This window comes from Musca autumnalis, unplaced genomic scaffold (genome assembly GCF_047663935.1).
Source record: "Musca autumnalis isolate F117 unplaced genomic scaffold, ASM4766393v1 scaffold_2, whole genome shotgun sequence".
In the NCBI taxonomy this organism is placed as follows: Eukaryota; Metazoa; Arthropoda; class Insecta; order Diptera; family Muscidae; genus Musca; species Musca autumnalis.
This window is the reverse complement of record NW_027411755.1, coordinates 66,042,765-66,069,560: the sequence shown is the minus strand read 5'-3', so window position 1 is coordinate 66,069,560 and position 26,796 is coordinate 66,042,765. Positions and strand designations below refer to the sequence as shown.

Sequence of the window (26,796 nt, the reverse complement as noted above, 5' to 3'; positions counted from 1 at the left end):
CAAGGTAAGCAGGCAAGGCAGCTTATGTACTCACCCCTTTAGTTCGAACTTGGTCTTTAGTCTTTTATCAGATATGACTTCAGCAAGAATGTCATGCTTATGTGTCGAGGCCTTTTTACTTGCGAAGTTATCGAACAGACCTATTTCAAAACTTATTATACAAAAAGTCGACCATGAAAAGTGAACTTTTCGATGTTCTCTTTAACCAAAAGTCGTCTACGATTTTTTTGACTTTTCAAACCAAAAACTCGACTAAACGATAGTCGACTTGCGTATCCCTAATTTGCTATACTTGCATACTACAAGTGAAAAAAAAATCAAAAAAATTTTCCTGTATTATACAAAAATATTGAAAAGAATTAAGGGAATCGATATAACGAAAAATCAACGACTCATTAATTAAATTCATGGAAAGAAAAATCAAATGAAAATCTTTAGGAAAACGACTCTCGAGTTATTTTGCAACTAAAAAGGAAAAAAAATATATAGAAACGAAGAAGAAAGAGTAAAAAATAAGGTGCGTATAAAACTGAAATGAAACGAAACGAAAAAAGTTGAAATATATAAAAGAAACGAAGACAAGGAAGAAATTGAGAAAAAAGTGCAAAAAACAAAGAATAAGGCTGGAACAAAAAGATAGTGTGAAACAGAAAGTGAAAAAAGATGAAAAAGACCTAAAGTTGAACGAGAAAAAAAGAAATAAATGTGCAATTAAATTCAATTAAAGTTGAGTTAATTTATTTGAATTAATAATATATGCACAAGCCAACTACTACAACAATAAAAGCAGTACAAACAGAGTGAGTGACAAACAACAACGAGACGACAACGAACGGATAACAGCAACAACGACAAATTTGCAAATATAACAACACACAAACAACATTGTTTCATATCAAATTTTTTTGTCGCGAAAAAGCTTGCTTTGTGTTTATTGGCTTTGTTTTGTTATAGAAAGATTTTAATATTACTGGTTACTTTATTTGTTGTCTAATTTAACAAAAAATCTTGATTTTGTTGTATTTTTGAAAAATTTTAGCTGTGCTTAGATCTATTGGATCATTAGCTTTTCTGTTTAAGTGCTACTCAGTCGCGACGGCTTACATCTTCATTACTAATCTTAATGACCTGATGGAAAATGCAAAAAATATCGCTAATGACAACAGCTTCGTCGTCGTCAACGTTTACAATAGCAGCGTCAACATACAGCCAACAATAACATAACGTCATCATTTGCCTGTCAAACTCCTCAACATTGTAAACAAAAAAAAACATAAAATCGAATCCCCTGCTAAAAAGGGTGGTTGTTTAGTGGTGGTGCTACATACCATTTTGCCAACACCAGTTTTTGTTGAATTTTTTGTCGTTGTTGTTTTTTATTACATTTTTTTTGGGGGCAAATAAACTTGTACACATTGTCTTCGTTGCCTCCAACGAAAAACAGTAGTAGCTGCAAGACGGCGCCGGTGGAGGAGGCAGAGGCGGAAGAATCTACATCTTCATCGTCATCATGTTGTTGCATAGATTTGTTACCCTGGTCAAACGCTGGTCAGTAGTACAATTAATACGAATAATAAACAAATTATTACACGTATCACTTGTTAGCTACTCTCTTTCTCCTTTTCAATGATCTTTTCTTTCTACATGACAATGATATTCGCTTTTAAAATCACTTTTTGTCTTCACAATTTTTTCTTTCCACTACTATTTGAGTATTTGATGATCACTTAAAAATTCTTCTAACGTCTGTTACGTTCGTGCCTTTTTTTAAGCAAATACTTTTGTGCACTGTTGTCGTGTTTTTTTTCTTTGCATAAATTTATTTTTTCTTATTGTCCACTATAATAATAGTTAAAATACTTTTTGAGTGCTACTAAATTGTTATTTTTTTGGAGAAATTTATTTTTCACCTCTTGTTTTATTGTGATATTCTGAATGTTTTCTAAAACAATACTTGTTAACGTTTTGTGTATTTTATTATCTTTTCTTTATGGATTAAGAGTTTATATTGTGATGGCAGTACTTTTGAAAAGTCGAAATGTGACATAAACAACAATACATTTTCTGCTTCGAATCCTACTCAAGGCATTCTGCTGGAAAACAAGTCTAGTTAAGGATCCGGGCTCGAATTTTTTCCTATATTATTAACCCAAATACTCTTTGCGAAGTCCATACTTCTAGAGATATGGGTCTTCAAGTTTCTGTAAATAGTCACGATGACTTATTTCCCGTCTAGGGGCACCTCTCGGATCGGTCTGAAATTATTTATGGATTTTTTTAATTAATTGACCTATCATGACATGTCCTAAGGAGTTTGTATTGAAAAATTAATTTTATACAAGTTATTTGGCATTGCTTCAGATATAATATGTAGTTGAATATTATGTTAGATTGTTTAAGATAATTTGTTTTATTTTATTGAAAAAAATATACGTTTCGTTAACAAATTGTAAAATAATTAGCCATTAAAAATTCTAAAAGGCAGTGGGGCAACATTTATTTATTGTGACGTAAAATATATGAATAAATAGAATTATTCAAAACAAAATCAACAAAGATTCAAATCATAGCATAAACGTTTCATCAAATCAGCGGCAGATCACCAATAATACATGAGAAAATTTCTTTGCGTGAGATAGACGACTAAAAATGTACAAATGTGAGTCTATTTGTAGTAGAACTACCTATGCCCGTCCGTCTGCCTGGCACAAAAACTCTCAAACCGATTAAATGATTTGTTCCAAACTTTATACCTACATTGTAAAATATCTCCTAAACGTATGTCAAAATCAAAAATGGACTATAAAGTTTCACTCTTTTGAGTACTTCCCCCACAAAAGCTCACAATTTCTTTAATGTGGCCCACGGAATTTGAAATTATGAATAAATAAATTAAATATTGTTAAATGTTCGAGGATCGTATTGAAATATCAATAATTTGTTCTTGTGGTCCTGATTACAAATATATTATTTTCCTGGTTAAGTCCATACTTCGTGAGATAATAGCACCAATGTTTTTACTGCTGAGTGCAATAACTCCCGAATTGAATATTCGATTTCCTTCAAACTTTGCTAATCGTAATATTTCTTCCAAACTTACATCATGTTCCAAGAAAATATGCATATATCGGTCCACACTTTCCACTACCACCCTCACAAAAAGTTCTAAATTTTCGCTTATGTACTGTCCGTAGATCGATTTTGAATTTTCAGAGATGGTAGTCCTGCGTACAATTATATATTTTCTTCTGAAAGCTTTAAAAAATCTTACGGTGACCAACTAAAATTTCTGATGCGGTCCACAACTTTCAAAGGGGTTGACTGGCACTGGAACAAACTTCAAAAATCTCAAACTTAGATCATATTCGAAGATGGACTATACGGATAACTCCATCGGGTTACTCTTCACAAAGGTTCAATACATTTGCCCTAAAATCCAATTTAATGGCACTTTTTGGATTATGTTTAAATTTTAGGATCAGTTACTGATTGTGATCCTGACTATGACTGTATACATTTTTCTTAGGGAAGTCCATATCTCCCGAGATATGTGCCCTGAAATTTCCTGAAATCCCTGAAAATTTGATTTTACAACAGTATTTTCCTAGATATTGGGATATTGGTTAGAATTTTCAAAAAAAAAAAAATCTACCAAGGTTAGTTAAGGATAAGGTTAAGAATGTGTAACCCTTTCGGTCCATTTTGATCATCCATTGAGAAAAAGAAAAATACAGTATCCGGAAAGAAATATATGGGGAAGATAAAGGAAGGGAACTAATAAATTCTGATTTTCGACAAAATGATGGAAAATCATGGTTGCAGAGTTCAATCTCCCAGCCCCTCAAGATTTTTAATGATATTGCTAAGACAATGAGTTTCTGTTTTTTCAAAATAGTCTGGCTTAATACCATTGTTGTTTTGTTGTTTTATTATTTTAAAACAACTAATTTATTAGTGGAAAAAGGTTGGCATTGTTCGCCAAGGGGTAAGGCAGGGCAGACTAGTTTCGATCCACGCCACTGGATCTTATCAGTTCCCCTGTTTCTTGTTTGTGGATATTCTCCACCGAAGTTTTTTTCAATAACTTCTTCAACAAGAAACTTTTTATACCCAAACATCAATCGTCAGCTCGAAGTATAAAGGTGAACAAAGAAAAAACTTCAATGAGAAGTTTTTCTTTGGCAACCTAACACAACTCCGACGAAAGTGTTTGCGAAACAAACCAAACCATGTTTGAGTAGAAGGTTAAGCTTGGAGGAAAGCATACGACATAAAATATGCTCAATCGTCTCCGTTTCCTCCTCATCTTCACAGAGCCTGCAATAGTCCACGCCATCATTCTGCCATTTGCCGATAAAAGCTCGGATGGTGCAATGACCGGTAATGACTCCCGTCAATACCCTGATTTCTGACTTATTCAAACTTAAAAGTGAAGTTGTTCTCTTTGTTGATAGAGTCGGCCAAATGGCCCTTGACACGTTGCATCTTAGTTCATTATGCCATAGTTCCTTGGCTTGTTCTCCAAAGAACGTCTCCACCTTCCGAAAAACATGACATATGGGTGGTTTGATAGAATCAGTGATAGCTTGACTTGTTGATTGAGATCCATGTCTTGCCAGTTCATCTGCCTTCTCGTTTCCCACAATGTCACAGTGTCCCGGTACCCAGCAGAGTCGGACAGCGTTAGTGAGGTTCGCCAAAGCAGTTCTACACTCAAGAACGGCCTCAGACTTGATATTGGGGGATTTGATGGCTTTAAGAGCCGGCTGACTATCAACGAAGATAGTCACCGGTTCAAAGATTTCAGCATCCAGACTTTTTATCAACTCTGCGGCCATTTTGATCGCGAAGATTTCTGCTTGGAAAACACTACAGTCGCTGTTCAACCTATATGAGTATTCGAGGCAAAGCTTTTCGCAGTAGACGCCAGCTCCGGTACCTTCTTCCATCTTGGAACCGTTTGTATAGAAAGCCAGGCCGTCCACAGGAGGGTTACAACGGATCCAGTCATCTCTACTAGGGATAACGACCTCAAAATCTTCAAATCTATGAATTGGAGATAAGTAGTCGCTGAATTTCCCCTGCAGGGCAGGTTTGTCCCTAGCTCCCGAAGAATGCATGCATGACCATATGTGCTGTCACGCCAACTATTCAATTCATGTAGCCTTAGTGCACTACGTGCTGCTTGACCTTTGATGCCAAGTCTCGTGGGCAAGAGGTTTAGCATCGCATTTAGAGCTGCTTTTGGTGTACTTCTAAAAGCTCCAGTTATCAGGATCGAGGCTGCCCTTTGCACCTTGTCTATGTTGCCGGAGTTCGATTTATGTCGAAGCGCATGCCACCAGACAAGACATCCATAGGATAAGATGGGTCTCACAACAGTATTATACAGCCAGTGTATAATAGCTGGATTTAATTCCCAACTTTTCCCAATCGAATTCTTACATGAATAAAGTGCAATCATACCTCTCTTCGTCCGTTCCTCGACGTTCCTTTTCCATCTCCATTGAGAATCCAGGATTGTACCTAGGTATTTGGCCTCAGGAGATAGATGTAACTGCACTCCATCCAATGTTGGTGGCATGAAGTCGCCGAGCTTACGCTTTCTGGTGAACAATACCAGTTCTGTTTTCGTTGGATTTACACCAAGGCCATTTGTGGTGGCCCAACGGGACAGCTTTGTTAACCACATCATCCGCGTATGCGACAACCTTGATGTCCTGATTGTCGAATTCCGCCAAAATATTGTTTATCGCAAGTAGCCACAGCAGCGGTGAGGGTACACCTCCCTGGGAAGTATCTCTAGTTACTGTCTTCCTTGTTGTCAACTCCCCAATGCTGGAATTAATGATCCTGCTCTCCAGCATTCTATTTATCCAGCAGATCAGCGGGGTGTTGACCGCTCTAAGCGAGAGATGAATGGATTCAAGTTTTACGTTGTTAAAGGCTCCTTCTATATCCAGGAAAGCCGCCAAGGTGAAGTTTGAATTCTCCATATTTCTCTCAATGAAACCTACGACCTCATGAAGAGCGGTTTCGACAGATTTACCTTTCATGTAGGAATGCTGCGAGTTGGTCAGCGAGGCAGATTTGATTTTTGTCCGATTTCTTTTATTTGATGATTGTGTTCATTGTACGGCACGATTTAGCACGGTTGGTTACGATCGATTTTTGGGTTCAAAAATTACCCTTTAAAAGTCGTGTGAATAGAACTTACTAAACACGAAAATCCTCTTACGTAATGTCAACGAGAATATAAAACCGTCCAAATAATACCCAAACTGTAATTTTCATATTTTTCGCTCGTGAGTCACTGAGTAAAAATATAATATCAACATTTTCCGAAATATGTTACTAAAAAGATACCAACAATTTTTCTATTAAACAAGTAAAAAAGTGTCAGTCGGCTTTGGCGACAGATATATACCCTCAGCCAATGTGAAGCGAAACTCCGGAGAGATCGAATGTATTTAAGGTCTCTTCAGAATTTTGTGGTCCTTTTCGGACATTTGAACTTACCGACAAAAATGTGGATTAGGAATTAACTGCACTAAGACACGAAGGAGGACCGCTATGTCATGTCATTTTAGTGACATTTTTTAAATACTGGGGAGAAGTACCGAAAGTTGTGGACCGGTATTGCACATGAAACTAAGTTTGGATATAATATGACGAATACGAAATGTTGGACCAAATCAGTTGAACAGTTCGAGAGTTATCGACCGCCACATATGGTGACATAGGGTTTTTTTACAACTTTCGGGCTGTTTTCACAAGAAATATGGACTTGCCCCTGAAAAAATTTACCGTCGTAATGGCGGTAGCGAATGCAAATCGCTTCAACAAAAATAAATGTGATTCGAGAGCAGGTCTTAAAGTGAACTTATCCGACATTTTGTGTGAGAGGTACCAGAAGGAGTAGACAAATATATTCCGTATTCGAACCTGATCTATATCTGGTAGATATATTAGGATGTGCAAAGTATGGATTACATCGGTCACTCCCTTCAATAGTAATCGCGCGTAAAATTTTTCCGAACATTTTTGAAGTTTTGTGGGGGAGGTACCTGAAGTAATGGACCGATATAGCCCATCTTCGAATTTAAACTATGTTTTGATAAAATATTACCAAGGCCAAATTTTGGACCGAATCGACAGATCCTAAACTGAACTTATCCCAAATTTTGTGTGGGAGGTACCCGAAGGAGTGGGCCTATTGAGTCCATATTGTTACCTCATCTAAGACTGGTAGACATTTCACGATATGCAAAGTATGGACCAAATCGGTTACTCCCTTCAAGAGTTAACATGCCCACAAATTTTCCGAACATTTTGGAACTGTTGTGGGGGAGGTACCGGAAGGAGTGGACCGATATAACCCATCTTCGAACTTAAACTAAGTTTGGACAAAATATTGAGGCACATTTTGCCCGTATGAAAGTGTATATTAATACCCTCGTTAGCATAAATGCTGAGGGTATAAAAAGTCTTCATTTTTATAACCTCCTCATAATATTGAGGGTATAATTAAATCAGTCATTCCATTTGTAACACATCGAAATATTCAACGGATACCCTGTAAGTAATGACGTTATTTATTTAAGAGCTTTATAATTTGATACAGAAGTTTATATTACTCCTAGAATGTTCGGTATTGGGGGGAATGGAACTTTCCACCTGAAGTTCGGTTGGGTGAGGCAAGTTTATTGGGGTAAGTTTTTGTTTGATGGGGGTTTGGTGTCCCCTCAACTTGCTCGAATTCGAGAAGAGTTTCATTCGCAGTGGAATTCGAGCTAGTATTCGAAACTCTTGGTACCAACCGATTTAAGATTAGTTGCAGATTTTAGTCACAGTTATCTACCGAATTGGTTGTGTTCCCAGTAGATAGAAAACTTAGGGGTCGATTATAGATAGCAACCCAATTCCGGTTGCGTTGCCGACAGCTAATTTCAAAATAGAAAATTACGTTTCTGCGTTGAAATTCATACTTTTTACAATTAAATTAATATCTGAAGGTTAAAAACACTGATGTTGAATGAATTTGATAAAAATGTCTGCGTTTCACTCATTTTAATTGAATGATTTTCTCATCTGGCAACGCAACTACAGTTGAGTTGCAATCCATAATCGACGCCATAATTGAAAAGAACTCTCTATGTATATCCGGGATTTAGTCTAGTTCTCATGTTTTGAAAAGAACAACAATGTGAGCCCTTTAAAATGGGTTTCAACATTTCATTCCTTCTGAAGTGGATGTAACTTGGTATTTTAGAATCTCAGTGAGTAGAAAACCTCCACGCAGAAATTTATCAATATAAATTGATTATCATCATTCAACGTAATCTGCTCCTCCGAAAATAACCCTTAATGTACAGGAAGAATTTTGTACTTTCATAAACGAAAGGAAAATTAAATGTTCCTGTTCACTTCAATACAGTTCATGGTGGAGGGTATAAAAAGTTCAGCCCGGTCAAACTTAACGCCGTTCTTACTTGCTTCATAAAAAGTTTGCGTGAATGTGCGTACTCGTGCTTTTTCGAAAAACGCAGTGTTTGTGCTTGAAAGTGCATAAAAATGTTGGCCCGTGTTTGTGCATGTTCGTGCCTAACAAATTAATGTAGTTGGTCCCGCCCGACTTTGATCATTTAGATTAGTTTTATTATTGCCGTTTGAAAAATGTATTTTTATTTAATTCTAGGTGAAGAATAAAAAATAATTAGTAAATTCACATTTCTTATACGCATATTTCAAACATAATCAAATTATTGCTAAATGCCGTTACAATTTTTGAATGCCACTTGTTGCTCATTTATTTTTATAATTGTTTTTTTTTTTTTTTTTTATTAATTAAATTAATTGTCCTTTAAATAAATATCCATATTTCCATACAATTATTAATAAGCAGATCAAAAAATCACTAAACCCCACCAAATAAGCTATCGGTGTCGTCGTCATTTAGGTTAATTGTGTCTTTTATGTTGATCGTCTGCGCCTACTATAAAAAAATGCATACGTTGCCTAGGTTTCCACTTCATATTTCATTTCAATTCAATTTTTGTTGTTTATATAAGTGGTGCAGCGCGCTAACGCTTAATGGCCAAACATAACGCATTTAAATACCTGATTTCACATATGAAACAAAACCAATTTTAAACATAAATATTTATTTTTATTTCTTTGTTTAATTTTAGGAATTATGGTTTATTTATTGGCTTTGGTGTGAGTAGAAATTATTGCATGTTTGAATAAGTTTTTTTTTTTTTTTTTTCAATTAAATAAGAATGCAACACTTTGTTTGTTTAATTCATTGAGTTCTGTTTCCTTCTATTTTTGTGATATGCATGATTATTTCAGTGGGACGTCACTTACACACACTCGTATGAACATGGAGAACAAGTACACGTACATAAGATGTCCCCCCCTTTAGTTACCAATTAAGCTCTTTCGTTTTGTTACTTTTATTGTTTTCGTTATTACATTTAAGGTTTTCATATTTAGCCTCTTTGGAAAGTTTCGATAAACCCCATATCATATTAAACCACCACATCACGATAATTAAATTATAAATTGTGGCGTTTGATACGCCGCCGACAATGAATCAAAATTGAACAGCAGTAGCAGGTCATTAGGCTAATTGGATTAGCTTCATATTCAGTGTTCGAAAATAAACACTATGGTATCGTACCGTACCGTTCTGTACCGTACCAAGGTGGATAGGTACACTACAATAGTGTACCGCTCCGGAACACAAACGCTAAAAAATATTTTAGTGATACTGTACCGGAACACAACGATAATCGTAGTGTACCGCATGCCGGAGCACTAAAAATCGTAGTGCTCCGACTGCGGAGGACTAAAAATCGTAGTGTTCCGACTGCGGAGCACTAAAAATTTTAGTGTTCCGACTGCCGGAGCACTAAAAATCGAAGTGCTCCGACTGCGGAGCACTAAAAATTTTAGTGCTCCGGTTGTGGAGCACTAACAATTTTAGTGTTCCGACTGCCGGATCACTAAAAATCATAGTGCACCACGTGTTGGAACACTAAAAAATAACAAAGGAATTATGTTTTCTTAGGAAAATGAAATATTTGGTTAAATATGATTAATAAAAATTAAGATAAAATGTTCGATTTTTAGAGATCCGGCAGTCGGAACACTAAAATTTTTAGTGATCCGGCAGTTGGAACACTACTATTTTCAGTGATCCGGTAGTCGGAATACTACGATTTTTAGTGCTCCGTTTTCATTGTTTCGATTTTTAGAGATCCGGCAGTCGGAACACTACGATTTTTAATGCTCCGCAGCTGAACACTACGATTTTTATTGTTCCATTGTTTCGATTTTTAGAGATCCGGCAGTCGGAACACTACGATTTTTAGTACTCCGCAGCCAAACACTACAATTTTTATTGATCCATTGTCCAAAAATCAAATCAGGCGTTTTTCACGTGTTCCATTATATTTTATTTCTTAATTTGTATTTATTAAAAAAATTATAAAATATTTAATTTTCCTCACAAATCATAATAAAGTCCTGTATGGTATTTTTTATGTATCCACAGTCAGAACACTACAATTTTTAGTGCGCCATTGTACAACAACCGAATCAATGTTTTTCATATTTTCTACTTAAGTTCCCAACGTTATTAATTAATATGTATACATACATGGCTTTAAGAGGTGTATCTGAGTTTTTATGTCTTAATTTGTACTTATCTAAAAAATTATAAATATTTAATTTTCCTCGCAAATCATAATAAACTCGTGTGTGGTACATTATCATTACGTTATTTTTTAGTGTTCCGACATGTGGTACACAACGAATTTTTAGTGCTCCGACTGCGGAACACTACGATTTTTAGTGCTCCGACTGTGGAGCACTACGGTTTTTAGTGTTCCGACTGCGGAGCACTACGATTTTTAGTGCTCCGACTGCGGAGCACTACGATTTTTAGTGTTCCGACTGCGGTACCCAACGTTTTTAGTGTACCAAAATGTGGTACACTACGTTTATCGTTGTGCTCCGGAACAGTATCACTAAAATATTTTTTAGTGTTTGTGTTCCGGAACACTAACGCTAAAAATATTTTAGTGATACTGTACTCGGAGCGGTACACTATGTTAGTGTACTGTTTATTTTCGAACTCTGTTCATATTACACACATGGCTGACCAAAACTCCCAAAAACAATTTTTCACATTATGGGCGTTGTTTCATAATTAAACATTTTGGAAATTTGTCAACATGAATTGGTGTTCCCTCTACGTACAGCTGATGAGCCTATGACTGGCATTGTGTGCCAAAAAAATGAATGTCTAACCTCTTCAAGAAAAATACTAGCTACAATATGATAACTATATATTTAGAAATGTCTATACAAAGCGAAAACAGAGCTCACTGTCTTTAGTGGTTTTGTGTTTACTAAAGAAAAAACAAAATACACTCGTGCACACAAACACCGCAATTACCCAATATGTACAAAAATAATAATAATAACAAGTGAAAGATAAACCATACGCAATTCACATAGTGCTCGACTACATTTGGGGCGGCGGGCAATGGGCCAGTGCGGCCAGCAGCAGCAGCTAACAACTGTTGTTTAAATGATTTCTTCTTGGCTTCATATGCACGCATTTCTTTTTTGGATGTCGAAGAATTGTCTGTCGACTGTTGCTCTTCTCTAAAATGTTTTGCTGTTTTTTTTCTTGTTGGTTCTTTTTGCTATTTCGACATACTATTCATTATTGTTTTGGCTGCCTGTCGAATTTTGTTCTTATTTTTGTTGTTGTTCTTGCTTCGGTATAGAACACAAGGGACACATCTATTTTTAACTTTGTTTCCCAACCTTTAGTTTATTTGCTGGCCAGGGAATTGATTTATCTATATAAAAAAAAATATGCCACACATTTTTTGTGCAAATATTTTTAGTATCATTGTATTTGTTTTAATCTAATTTAAAAGTTATGAGTAATAAACACATTTTTTTATTATAATAGTTGTGAATATTTTATTGAATGAAAAAGCCGGCCACAGCAACAGTAGTAATTTAAATGACGTTGTATCTGCTGCTTGCCAATCGTCATCGGTAGCAGCAAAAGGTTATTCAACTTTTGATGCTGTGATTGCACCAGCAAACAATAATAACATTAAATTTTGCCGAAGACATAATCTCAGGCTTAGTAATAACAAGTAAATATATTGTCAAGTTCGGATTGACCGAATTCAATATGAGAAAAGTAACAAGTAAAAAAGTATCAGTCAGCTTTGCTGACAGAGATATACCCTCAGCCTGTGTATATTAAAAAAAAAAAATTCCCAAAAAACGTATGTGTTTAGGGGGTTTTAAAAATGTTGGATGTATGAACCGACAAAAATGTGGATTAGGATTAAAGATTAAAAGTTTTGCGGAGGATATACTTAAAGGAATGGATCGACATTGACCTTATGGAAGTGGATCTCCAGCCACTACATATGGTGCCATAGGGGGCTTTTACACCCTTCCGACTTTTTGCTCAAGAAGTATGGACTTGCCCCTCAAAAAAAATTTACCATCGTAATTGAGGCAGCGAATGCATGTTGCTTCAAAAAAATCAAACTGATTCGATTGTAGGTCTTAAAGTGAACTTATCCGAAATATTGTGTGGGAGGTACCGGATGGAGTGGACAAATATAGTCCATATTTGAACCTGATCTATATCTGGTAGATATATTAGGATGTGTAGAGTACGGCCCAATTCGGTCACTCCCTTCAAGATTTACCGTACAAACAATTTTTCCGAACATTTTTGAACTTTTGTGGGGGAGGTACCTGAAAGAGTGGACCGATATGGCTTATCTTCGAACATAAACTATGTTTGGACAAAATATTACTAAGGCCAAATTTTGGACCGAATCGGCAGATCCGTTCGAGAGTTATCTTGCGCTCCAACCACCTCACACGGTGTCATAGGGTTTTTTTTTTGCAAGTTTGGGGCTATTTTCTCAGGAAGTGTGGAGTTTGCCCTGATGAAACTTGTACCGTTGTATGGTTGGCAGTGAATACAAGTTTTAAAACAAAAATCAAAGCGATTCGAGAGCAGGTTCTAAACTGAACTTATCCCAAATTTTGTGTGGGAGGTACCCGAAGGAGTGGACCGATTGAGTCCATATTGGAAATTCATCTAAGTCCGGTAGACATTTCACGATTTGCAAAGTATGGACCAAATCGGTTACTCCCTTCAAGAGTTATCGTACGTACAAATTTTCCGAACATTTTTGAACTTTAGTGGGGGAGGTACCGGTAGGAGTGGACCGATATAACCCATCTTCGAACTTAAACTAAGTTTGGACAAAATATTACGAAAGCCAAATTTTGGATCGAATCGATTGATCCGTTCGAGAGTTATCGTGCGCTCCAGCCAGCCAGATAGACAGACAGACGGACGGACATTGCTCAATCGACTCCAAAATGTCTGAAACACATTTCGTCCAAACATACTTGGGGTCTAAAACCATTATTTCGATGAGGCACATTTTGCCCGTATGAAAGTGTATATTATATACATACCCTCGTTAGCATATATGCTGCAGGTATAAAAAAAGGAGAAGTCGCCTCAACGGATTAATCGGTAAAAATGTTGAATTTTTCGAAGGATGTAGCTAAAGCAATTGTGTAATGACATATCCTTTCGACAGTTATTGCGCCAACCAGCCCTTTTAGTTCGTTACCGAAGAACTTTTTAGACCTTTTGGGTCAGGAAGGTCTTGCCCCCGAAAACATTATATCATTGTAATCTGATATAACACAGGACTACCTTCAATGAACATTTCAGAAACTTCTTCGAACTGAACTTAAGTAAAGATTTTGAACTTTTGTGAGGTAGGTAACCGAAGGACTTGTCCGATATACTTACTACTTCTTCGAACTTGATTTAAGTTTGAGAGGATCGGACAGAAATTTTTACAGTAGATAGCCCTTGGCATCCTGAATACAACGATATATAATTTTCCGGGGGAAGTCCATACTTCCCGAGATATGGGTCTTGACATTTCGGAAATTTCGTACTTCACCCCTTTAGCTTGTTTAGGGGCACCTCTCGGATCGGGCTGAAATTTTTACAGTAGATAGCCCTTGGTATCCTGAATACAACGATATATAATTTTCCGGGGGGGAAGTCCATACTTCCCGAGATATGGGTCTTGACATTTTACAATTCTAACGTGGGCAATATGGGCATCGTTTTAAAGCTTACGAAGAGTACTTATATGCACGCGTTTTGATCGCGTGCCCACTTTTGACCCTGTCCATAGGAGAAAGTCTTAAATCCCCGGCCGAAAACCGGCTACTTAAATACACTTTCAATTTAAAAGAGAGTTTTGATCGCGTAGCCCACTTTTGACCCTGTCCATAGGAGAAAGTCTTAAATCCCCGGCCAAAGGCCGGCTACTTAAGAACACTTTCAATTTAAAAGAGAGTTTTTATCGCGTAGCCCACTTTTGACCCTGTCCATAGGAGAAAGTCTTAAATCCCCGGCCGAAGGCCGGCTACTTAAGAACACTTTCAATTTAAAAGAGAGTTTTGATCGCGTAGCCCACTTTTGACCCCGTCCATAGGAGAAAGTCTTGAGCTTTAAAACGAGTCCCATATTGCATACATAGGTTTTAAAAATAATGGTGATAAAAGTAAAAAAGTCAAGACCCATATCTCGGGAAGTATGGACTTCCCCCCGGATAATTATATATCGTTGTATTCAGGATGCCAAGGGCTATATATATATAATTGTTCCACAACATCCCATAGGGACAAGGGAGACTTCTCTCATATCAATGAGTGCACCCCGATTCATATTAGCTCAATGATATGGGACCTACAGTTTATCGCCGAGTCCGAACGGCGTGTCTAAGACACCACTTTTGTAGAGAAGTTTTACATGGCTGAAATACTCAGGAAATGTCGCCAACATTACTGAGGGGTATTTTGCCACCGTTGAAAAGTGTTTTGATGTTGCCTGGCCGGGGAATCGAACCCACGACCTTATGTGTGCAAGGCGGGTGTGCATACCATTGCACCACGGTGGCACCCGCCAAGGGCTATCTACTGTAAAAATGTCAGCCCGATCCGAGAGGTGCCACTAAACAACCTAAAGGTGTGAAAGTACGAAATTTCCGAAATGTCAAGACCCATATATCGGGAAGTATGGACTTCCCCCCGGAAAATTATATATCGTTGGAATCAGGGTCCCAAGGGCTACCTATGGTAAAAATTTCGGACCGATCCGAGAGGTGCCCCTAAACGACACTTGTTCCCGATAGTTTTTCGCACCTACCAGCCATTTTAGTTGGTCGAATTTTTTAGAGATCTTGGGAAGGAATTCTCTGTGGTTGTGATAACAACAATATATCACAACCACAGAGAATTCCTTCGATGGAAATTTTTGAAACAACCCTTAAACTGCACTTTAGCGGAAAATTTAAACTTTTGTGGGAGAGCTACCGGAAGGAGATTTTCGATTTATCATCGAACTTTACCATCTGCAAAGCTTGTATAAATAAATAAGATATTACTATACACTTACTTTATAAATTATTGTGCTCATCAATCATTTTAGTTTTTGCCGGCAGGGATTTTATAGCTGTAAGTAAACAGGACCACAAGGACTGAAAGTTTCGAAACCCCCTCAATCTCCACTTAAGCGAAAATGTTGAATTTTTGTGAGGGAGGCAGATGTTCGAAATAGTCCATCTTCAAACTTGATTTAGGTTTAAGTGAAATATTACGATGTCCAAAAGTTGTACCATCAGTCATTCAAGTTGGTCCCGGTAAATTCTTTTTAGATTTTTGGAACATTACGGCTGGAAGCATGAACTTGCCTATGAAAAATGATATCATTGTAATCAGTATCACCTGCACTACATTCGATGAAAATTTCAAAACAATCCTCGAACAGTCCTTAAACTGCATTTATGCCAAAAATTTTCAACTTTCGGAGGAAGGTACCCTAAGATGTTTTCCCTTATACACATTTTTGGAATTTGTCTTACATTCGGAAGAAATTTTACGATGTACATAGTTTCGGCCAAATCGGATACTTAAGTTATCGTGCACATCAATCTTTTTGTTGGAGCCGCGAAGGGTTTTTGAGCTTTTGGGCCACTATCTCAGGAAGTATTGATTGACTTACCCCTGACAAAATTTTGCTCCGTCATGATAGGCCAGAAGGACAACCTGCTGCAAAAATTTTCAAAACGATGCGAGACATGGCCTTGAATTACACTTTTGCAAGAAGGTTCGAATATCCTCAGACGACTTTTTACTAGCAATGAATTATACTCACTGATCGTGCTTAATGGATCAGACTTATCAATGATTGTTGCCAGGTATGGCACACGTGTCCTTTCACCTTACGGTTGTGGAAGCTTCTGACTTTGGCTGCCTTTGCAGACCTTTTCAGGCTTAGTCCTTTTAATTTTTTGCGAGCGGCCACATTGGCGTATGAATTCGAGTGATTGCCCGACTGACGTTCCCCCATCTTCTTGGCATATGGCTGTGGATCCTCCGTCCGTCGCTTCCGCCACTTAACATCTCGATCCTTACCAACCTCTCTCCTCCTTTCCCAGAAGGGCTAGACCTGCTAGGAGCTGGCAACCTTGCAATATATATATTTTTTTGTGATCTGTGAGCCAGTCCTCTGCAAGTTCGAGGCTCTTTACCATTTCTCGGTCTTCTCCACTACAGCTTAAGTCGCAGTCGCACTGATTGAAACCTTGTGGGTCTGTTTCATATGCGCCGGGTTCTTCAGCTTCGCTGACATGGAAACCGGGGTAGGTTTCTGCTGTGATGTATTTGGAGTCGATTGAGTCAGGTTGCCCGACCCAGCCGCAGACGCTACTGCTGGAATTCGAGCACACAGGATTTCCGGTTTTAGTTGGAACCGGCCTAGTCATGGTAGCTTTTGGGCTGCAGAATTTAAGCTGACTTTTTTACCTGAAATTCGACTCCGTCACCGCAGCGGTTGGGCTGGAGACTGCAATCTTACCAGGGGTTCGGATCCAATTTATCGGGAAGAAACGCATCTCCTCTCGAAACGCCTCACGAATCGGAGCTTCAAACCGATCTCTCGGAATTCCGGGTGTGACGTCCCTCGGGGTACTGCCAAAAAACTTGCCTATCTTTTCTCTCCCTGGTCTTACTGTTCTTAGTGTTTGGGGATATGGGGGAGTGGACGAACCATTCTCCCCTCCACAGCCTCATCCATCAGAGTATCATGCGTGGAAAAGATGGATCTATTGGATGCTGCCGACGTCTTATCCCACAAGGGAGTTAAACTTTCCTAGATTTGTACTCGCATGGACAGCTGAGGAAGGCAACTCTATGCGCGTTTGAAATGGGATAATTGTAGTATCCATCTACTCGTCTGACAGGGGGATATCTTCCCCGTTACTTAGGGGAACTCTCGTGACTCAGTCTAAGAGTTTTGCTCTCCATCAGGAGAATGATGAAATTTCCTGCTCTGGGTGTGTATAGCGTGTCTGGCAGAGTCCATTGTCGGCTTAGATTTGTCTTAGGGAGGACGAAAGCTCTTTGGGAAGTGCAAAAGTCTTAGGAAGACCGAAAGTTTCAGGGAGGACCTATGGTGTAATAGAAGACCCAGGTGTTATGGAAGACTAAATATCTTAGGGAAGACCAATGGTCTCAGGGAACTCCAATGATGTTAGGGAAGACTAAAGGTCTAAGGGAAGACCAAAGGTTTTAGGGAAGACCAATGGTATTAGGGAAGACTAAAGGTCTTAGGGAAGACAAAAGTTCTTATGGAAGACCAAAGGTTTTAGGAAAGATCAAAGGCTTTAGGGAAGACCAAAAGTCTTATGGAAGATCAAAGGTGTTATAGAAGACCCAAGGGTCTTAGGAAACACCAAAGGTCTTAGGAAACACCAATGTCTTACGGAAGACCAAAAGTTTCAGGGAGGATCAAAGGTGTTATAGAAGACCCAGTTGATATTGAAGACCAAAGGTTGTAGGGAAGGAATAAAGGGCAATTCAAAGTCGTAGGTAAGTCTAAAAGAAATTTATAAGACCCCACATCTTAAAGAAGACCCGATTTCTCTAGAAGACCCCAGTTTTAGGGAAGACCGAAGGTCTCGGGGAAGACCAAAGATCGTATAGAAGACCAAAGGTCTTCTAGAAGGCAAAAGGTCTTATAGAAGACCAAAGTCTCATAGAAGACCAATGATCATTTAGATGGCCAATGCTCTTATAGAAGACCGAAGGTCTTATAATATACCAAAGGTCTAATAGAAGACAAAAGGTCTTAAAGAAGATCAAAGGTCTCATTGAAGACCAAAGGTCTCATAGAAGACCAAAGGCCATTTAGATGGCCACTGGTATTATAGATGACCAATGGTCTTATAGAAGATCAAAGGTCTCATAGAAGACTAAAGGTCTCATAGAAGACCAACTGTTTTATAGAAGACCAAAGGTCAATAAATTGAGGCATTAAGACATTCTGCAAGAACTGTTGATGAAATGCGAGAAATATTAATAACCACGGTTATTATCTTCGAATATCAGCCTGGATCAGATTATCCCTTTTACTATACGAAATATTTAGAGTCATTTTACAGAGATTTGAAAGATATGGAATTGGTGACCACTTCAAGCATAAAGAAGACATTAAATAAATTGTAGATATTGAACATCCAAAACAGATAAATGTTGTCGATATCAAAATGTCACCTATGGTCTAACAAACGTTTTGTAGGTTTATATCTTGCTCCTCAAACTGCTAATATATTTTGTTTAATTTATGCACAAACCCTTATTGCAACTAAATAAAATTTCTAACCTTAATTACAATTGCAGAAATCTTTCTCTATGGATCGCACACTTCTGTTTTAAAGTTTCAACTATTAATAACCGCCAGCGTTTTGTCACATTTTCTTCCAATATTTTTGCACTTTTTTGTGTGGCTAACATTTGTGTTGCTTTTCCTGTAAACTAATCATTTTAAAGTCAAATGTTCTAATTGCTTTTCAATTTCCTTTATTTCAGTTATGGTTTTAGTCAGCAGCGAATGGCAAAACAAAAGTGAAGATGAGCAAAAATTGTTCACAACTGTTGTCGCAGGAACAAGCAACGCCAGCACCAATCCCATCACAACAGCAGCAGCAGGAACACACACAACAACTACTGCTGTGGCAATTACATCAACAATATTACCGGCAACAGCAACAATTGTCAATGCCGACGATACCGTTGTCACAGCATCAACGACAGAAGAAACCATAACCCCTCCAATAGCAGCAGCGGCAACTGTAGCAAAAACTACTTCCAAATCACCAACGACGACGACAATAGCAGCATCTATCACAACAACAACAACAACAACAGAAACGACGACACCAGTAACAATAACAACTATAAAAACAAACGATAACAACAACGAACAACAGAAAGATAAAAATTCCAACACCAGAACAACAGGAACCGGCGAGAACAGAATTGAAGATTGCAAAAATATTAACATAACAAAACAAGACGACGGCGATAATAATAAGGGCAAGCAACAACAACAGTCCAACAGCAATAGTATTACAACAACATCGGTCAACGATTGTAATTCGAAAGAAGAAGATTTCATTGCCTCCGTCTTAAATTACAACAATAGCAATAATAAGATAATGGCCGAAAATACTAAGGAGACATCAATAAAGGAGGAACCTTCTTCGCCCACTGAAACGTTATTGTCATCGTCTGCCTCGTCTATACCGCCCGCATCTATCATAACTAATAGTCAAGTAGCCGGTGAATTAACTTTAAAAGATTTCGATGAGCCCAATTCAAATACCAACACCCTACAGCCTTCGGTAACGGTCAAAACACAAAATATACAAAACGCCAAACCCACACAGGCCCTCAGCAGCTGTCCATTTACCCAGCAGGATTTTAGCAGTGCTTTACAGTCGGCATTAAATGCATCCGCTTCAATTACAAATAGTTCAACAACGGCTGCAGCTGGTTTGCAGCCAAATTTTCTCAGTCAATTGTCATTGACGGCAAATGTAGCAGGACTGCAAAAAACTGCCAAACAGCTGAACTCAGTGTTCAACACAACCACCACAGGGTCAACGGCAGCAGCGATGGCGGCGGGGAGGACCAATGTCAACGATAATAACCAAGCCAAAAATGATAGCAATCTCATAGATGCCTCCAGCAGTAGTAATACAACATCATCTCTAGCCACAGTAGTACCTAGCAGCGATACCAATAATGGCCAAGCGAAAATTGTTCTAATATGTGAAGGCAATTCGCATCCGTTTCAAACCCGCACCATTTTGCTCACACCCAATGTCGAGTGTATGGTGGGTCGTCTCATAGCCAAGAGTAAAGCTGCCGAAAACAATGCCATTTTCGATTGTAAAGTATTATCACGTAAACATGCTGTCATCTGGTATACACCGGATGGTAAATTTTGGGTCAAAGATACAAAATCATCCAACGGTACCTTTATCAATGACAATAAACTGGGCGAAGAGGAGGCCGAATTGCATTTTGGTGATATTGTTAAATTTGGTGTTGATGTTGTTGAAAATTCCCGTAAAGAGGTGCATGGCTGTATTATAGTTTGTGTTAAGTTGTATTTACCCGATGGCCGGGAAGCCATATCAATTGATTCGCCAGCCCATCGTAGTCCATATTCCGGGGAAGGACGCATCAGCTATGATGATTTACATCGTTTGAATTTATACATTCAGGAGACGGCGCAAAGGGAAAAAGTGCTAACATCCAAATTGTGTAGTATACAAAATATTTTGGATGCAACGCGGAAAAATTCGGCATTATGTTGGCAATCGATGATAACCGAAGATCAGTTGCTGCATCGTATACATTCGTTGGAAAAGAAATTGTCTTTTTTGGAGAAAAATGTGCCTGAAAATGTCTTAAGAAATGAGGTGAGTGTGAAGATTGATTGGAAACAAAAGTGAGGTTATAAAAACACCATCGGCCTTTTATAAGACCTATGGTATTTTTAAAGACCCTTAATCTTTAATAAGCCAAAGGGCTTTTATACGAATTTTAATATTTTTCTATAAGACCGAGCTCTTCTATGAACAGGGGTCCTCTATAAGACCTGGGGTCTTCTATAACAACTTGGGTCTTCTATAATACCTGGGGTTTTCTATAAGACCTGGGGACTTCTATAAGACCATTGGTCTTCTTTAAGATCTAGAGTCTTCTTTAAGGTCTGGGGTCTTCGTTAAGGTCTGGGGTCTTCTATAAGACCTGGGATCTCCCTTAAAAACTTTGGTTTTCACTAGAGACTTTCAGTCTTCCCCAAGACCATTGGTCTTCTCTGAAGACTTTTGGTTGTCCCTGTGACCTTTGGTTTCCATAAGACCTTTAGTCTTCCCTTAGGCCTTTTGTCTTCCCTAAGACATTTAGTCTTTCCTGAGATCGTTGGTCTTCCCTAAGACCTTCAGTCTTCTCTACGCAAAAGAATTCTGACCAATTCTGACCTTCCCTCAGACCTTTGTCTTCCCTAAGACATTTGACAGACATTCTTTCCTAAGTCCTTTGGTCTTTCCTTAGGCCTTTGGTCTTTCCTTAGGCCTTTGGTCTTTCCTTAGACCTTTGGTCATTAACTAGGCCTTTTGTCATTAACTAGGCCTTTTGTCTTTCTTTAGATCTTTGGTCTTTCCTTGGACCTTTGGTCTTTAACTAGGCCTTTTGTCTTTCCTTAGGTTTTTGGTCTTTCCTAAAGCGTTTGGTCATTCCTAAGGCCTTTAGTCTTTTCTAAGGCCTCTGGCCCTCCCAAAAACCTTTGGTCATCCCTAATACACTTGGCCTTTGGTCTTCTCTAAGACCTATTGTCTTGAGACATTTAGTCTGTCTTAAGACTTTGGTCTGCCCAAAGACGTTTGGACTACCCAAACACCTTTGGCCTCCCTATCACCGTTGGTCTTCTCTAAGATCTTTTGTCTTCCGTAAGGCCTTCCTCTTATGTCTGTGGACTTCTAAAAGACCTGATAACTACTATGAGCTCTGTGGTCATTCTTAAGACCTTTACACATTTCAAAGTCCTTTGGCCTTCCCTACGACCTTTGGTCTTTGTTAAGAACTTTGGGCTTGTCAAGACCTAGGGTCTTTATTAAGATATTGATCTTCAATATTGTCTATAGTCTTCTTTTTCTTCTTTATAAGCATAAGACCAAATCAATTCTCAATTCTCACTTTTCTCGAAATGTTATCTGTTCTTTAAATGTAATACAATATATCCTTTCCTCCCCCCTACCAGGTTCAAAAACTTTTGGATGAAAAAAATTCATATCAACACACAGCCAAAGAGGCCTTACGCAAAGTTTATCAAGAGCGTTGTGATGCCATGCAATTACTTGCAAAAATGGAATCTGCCTACACACAATCGGACAACGAGTGTGCATTGTTGCGGGATCAAATAATGAATTCCAAACAAACGTTACAAGATGTCAATACACGATTGCTGCAACTTGAAACCGAATACAATGAATATCGAGACGAAATGGAACGTCAACAACGAGAGGCTAAAGAGCGTGAAGAGCAACGAATTGCCGAACTGACGGAAAAGTTGCGTGAACGTGAATTGGAATGCGAAGAGCTTAAAAAGAAAATTTCCGAATTGTTAATAAAACGTGCCGATTTATTGGAAGATGAGGAAAAGATATTGGAAAAACAAGCCATAGAAAAATTAGATGCTGCCATAGCTGATATGGGTTTGGATGATGAAGACGACGACGACGACGATGATGAGGAGGATAATGGTGATGAAGTGGACAATGACAAGGAAAATGTTGTTGCCATAAAAACAAATGGTAAAAGTAGTGATGTTGATATTAAGTGTGAGCCAGATGCTGCCGCATGTCACGAGAGTAAAAAGCAAACAACAAAAAACGTTCCATCTTCATTGGCTTCCATATTTGGTGATAACATCAATGGCATTGAAAGTGAAGACAACATAACGGTAAGTTAATATATTAAAGTAATACATGGAATTGGGTTAATGATATTTTTGTTATTGTTTTTTGTTAATCAAGGAAAAATCTCCTTCAATGTCGAAACACAAAAAAGCCAAAATGTTGGCCACCCTAAATCCAACGAAAACATCCTCACCGCCCAAACGTGTCAAGGAATCAACAATCATGAAATGGTTACAAAATTCCGATTTAAATAAAACTGAAGGCTCTCTGGATATATTCAAGGCAATATGCAATGAAAATGAAGAGGAGGGAGACGCAGTCCTAGCAGCAGCGGCAGCAGAAGAATCAAATTCCGCCGATTCCAGTGATGAAGATAATAATGCTGTCGAAGATGGTTGCGATATTAAATTCAAAAACACAAAAGCCGTAAAGGAACAACAACACAATTCTTTGGAACTAACCAAAAAATGTAGTGATTTTTCGAGCAAATTAAGAAATGTGGAAGAAAATTTAAAACAATTAGAAGCCGAAATTGAAACGCGAACACACGATAACGACAGCAACGATGAGAAACGAGGAGGTCAGAAAACGAAACAGCAACGTTTCAAAAAGGACAAGAAGGATGTCTATGATTTTGATGAAAATAGCGATGATGACGAGGAGGAGGATAATGATGAAAGTGGTGCTTTAGCTGAAGAGGATGCATTTGTTATTAGTAGCAATGGTGCTGGTGGAAAGGCATCAGCTTCAGCTTCTTCATATAAGGTGCTTTCCAAGCATAACAAAAAATATCTATTACTAAAAGCTAGCGTTGACATGCTTAGAGAGGCCTATAATGAAATTAAGGATACTGTTAGTGATGATGAAAGGGGGCGGCGGGAAAGTCCAACTAATGTCGCCGCCCACAACAACAACTCCTTAAACAAAATCGAACAAAGTAATTGCACCGCTGAGTCATCATCAAGAACCACCTCCTGTGAGGAGGATATTGATAGCGATAGTATTTCCTCTGAAGTGGAAAGTTTAAGTTTAAACTCACCTGTAAATAGTTCTCATAGTACCATAAAACCAGAAACGAATCAAAAGCTTACACCACCATTAGCAGCCACTAATCATTCTGCCCTGCTGGAAGAGCAATTAAAAGAGTATAAACAGCAAGTGGGTAAACTGAATGAAAAGCTAAAACAAACTGAAATGGAAGCCCATCATACATTGGAAATAATGCAAGTTGAATGTGATGATGTCAAACATAAAATGTTAAGTCTTAATAAAATTATTGAAGCTTTAAAAGAAGATAAAAAGGCATTGGAACAGGTGATCAATGAGAATAAAAACAATGCCATTAAAAGTACCAGTGGTACAGATGAAGACGTAACCACCACTAAGCAAACGTCTAACATAAACGATGAAATTATATCCACACAAAGCCAAAGGATTGAGGAGCAGAAGGAAAATCAAGAAGACGAAAATGGACCAGAGCAGGAATCAATGCTGCAGGAATTGGTGGAAAATGATTTAGCTGATATTAATGTAAGCGCCTTGGAGCGTGAAGAAGAGTTGATAACCTACAAGGAACGTTTGGATGACCAACTAAAGGCAAATATTCAATTACGCAATGAAATTGCTGAACTGAAACAAAAAGTTGGTTGTAACCCCATTGTTGTTGCCGTCTCCAGCACCAATCGAGAGGAGTTGCTAAAACGTTTTTTGCCCTATGGTTTTGTTGTTTTAGCCATTATAGTATATTTTATATCTACATATTTTTAAGTGATCCTCCTCTCTCGCTCTCCCTGCTACACCCTTTGATCTATTACATAACAATTTTTATAGAAATTTTATGGCTTATGCTCCACCAACCAACCAACTCTCCTGTCCAAAAACACCAACAAATATTTATGTGTTGTCCACATTACCCCTCACTGTGCATTGCATGAGTGTAAACAACTTGTGGTTGTCGTTTTCTTTATTACCCTTATTATTTTTCTAATTTAAAAATTTTCAGTTATTATATACTAATTATTATTATTATATTATTTTTGTTGTTATTATGTCCCTTGGATCTTTTTTTACATAAATATATAAAAAATACAAAAAAAATCTAACGCAATGAATATATGGCATATATTTAAAAAAACCCAATACACCCATATATAATAAATGAAATATATTAAATCATATAAAGCAAAACAAACAAACAAAGCATGCTATTAATAATAATATACAAAAAACTAATTCATTTCATTTTTTATACATAAAAAATACACATTTAAAAAATAACTCATATAGTATACATACAAATAGTAAAAGAAGGTAAACAAAAACAAGAAGCCATTAAAAAAATCCAATAATAATACCCTCATATACATATATTTATAAAAATTGAAAGGCCTGTATAATGTTTTTTTTTTTTAATTTATAAAAGAAAAATAACTAAAAACACACGCCCACACACCCCCACGCCTATGATAAAAACAAACAGGAATCAAGCAACAATATGAATGTTTTAGAACATGCAATAATCTACAAATTTTTACTACGTTAAGCCCCGGCACATACGGTACGTTGTGCGACGCGTTGCGCGTTGAAAACAGCAACCACATGAAAAATATGTAAGTGATGCCAAGTTTGTTCTTGAAGTTTTCATGTGGTTGTTGTAACACAACGCTCAACGCGCCGTATGTGTCGAGGCCTTTAACCAGGGGCCTAATTATGTGATTCGATTCGATCGAGAATTTACTCGTGAACAAGTTTTCGACACGAGAAAAAAACGACATGATAAGACTCGATCGAAATCACTGATCGAATGTTTCGAGAGTAACCGGTAATCGAACTATGTGTTCTTTGGGGAAAGTTATGAAGGTAGATGTCAAAAAATGTGTTTATTTCAAATCAAAAACTAAAAAACAAAATTATGAATAAAAAAATGTAAATATTTGTGGAATTTTTTGGACAATACATTGAATAATAATTTCGGAATGAAGTTGTGCTAAGAAAATATGAAAATAATTAATGTTTGCAAAATTGTTTTGTCATTCTTGTTACAGATTGCTAATACATCTACCTTAATAATTCTCTCTCAAAATAAATGAGAGAATTTGGTGGGTGTTTTGCATTAGCCTCTCTGAGAGAGTATTTCCTTTGGTAAACAACGGGGGATGAACTATTTAAAATGCACCTTATTAAAAGTTGTTCACCTATAAAATAAAGCCTATTAATATTAAATAATTTTTTGTTTTGCAGAAATGCTTATTTTTTCAACTTATATTTTAACGACTGCAAACACTAATTTTTGGTTAATGATAGCATGCATATGTATTTATTTTAATTATAATTTTTTCACAATTTCTTAAAACGACTGAAAAGGACTTTTCCCAATTTCTCTTATTTTGTGTAAAAAATGTTCACAATTATTTACTAATATCATTTTTCCTCTATAAACCGTCAATAAACAACAATTTTTTACATTTTAAACACAAATACAATAAGAAATCTTTAATTTTGTTTGTTTACGATAGGCCATTTGGCTACGAGAAATTACTCGCAAATTTATGCTCAATTTCTCGATAATTTTACTCGATAACGAATGTTGTCATCCCAACTTTGAGTACTCGGGTCGAAACAACTCGATGTCGAATCACGTAATTAGGCCCCAGTTTTTTCCTTTACGATATCGAAAAATATTAAAAATTGGTAGATTCTTGCAGTTCTGGAACAGACCAAATATAATAAGTTTTTGCATTAGAATAACGATATTTGTAATAATTTTCTTTATATTTTTTCCATTTAGATATACATACATATATAATAATGTTGTAATCACTGTAAATTGTTGTTATTAAAAAAATCGAAAGAAAATTTCAATAGAAAA

At 37.4% G+C, this 26,796-nt stretch overlaps 1 protein-coding gene across 8 annotated transcripts; it reads left to right on the top strand.

Moving 5' to 3' along the window:
- Window positions 1-237: 237 nt before the first annotated feature.
- Window positions 238-26,796, top strand: Slmap (Sarcolemma associated protein). Of its 8 annotated transcripts, XM_073967800.1 has the most exons (6): window positions 259-517; window positions 1,040-1,548; window positions 9,192-9,219; window positions 19,027-20,927; window positions 22,271-22,972; window positions 23,046-26,796. In XM_073967800.1, the coding sequence occupies exons 4-6, from the start codon at window positions 19,029-19,031 to the stop codon at window positions 24,693-24,695; spliced, it is 4,251 nt and encodes a 1,416-aa protein (XP_073823901.1). In that variant the 5' UTR covers window positions 259-517; window positions 1,040-1,548; window positions 9,192-9,219; window positions 19,027-19,028; the 3' UTR covers window positions 24,696-26,796. The 8 variants fall into 8 exon arrangements, with proteins under 8 accessions (XP_073823906.1, XP_073823898.1, XP_073823904.1 ...); XM_073967803.1 differs by lacking the exon at window positions 9,192-9,219 and having other exon boundaries at window positions 255-800; XM_073967798.1 differs by lacking the exon at window positions 1,040-1,548.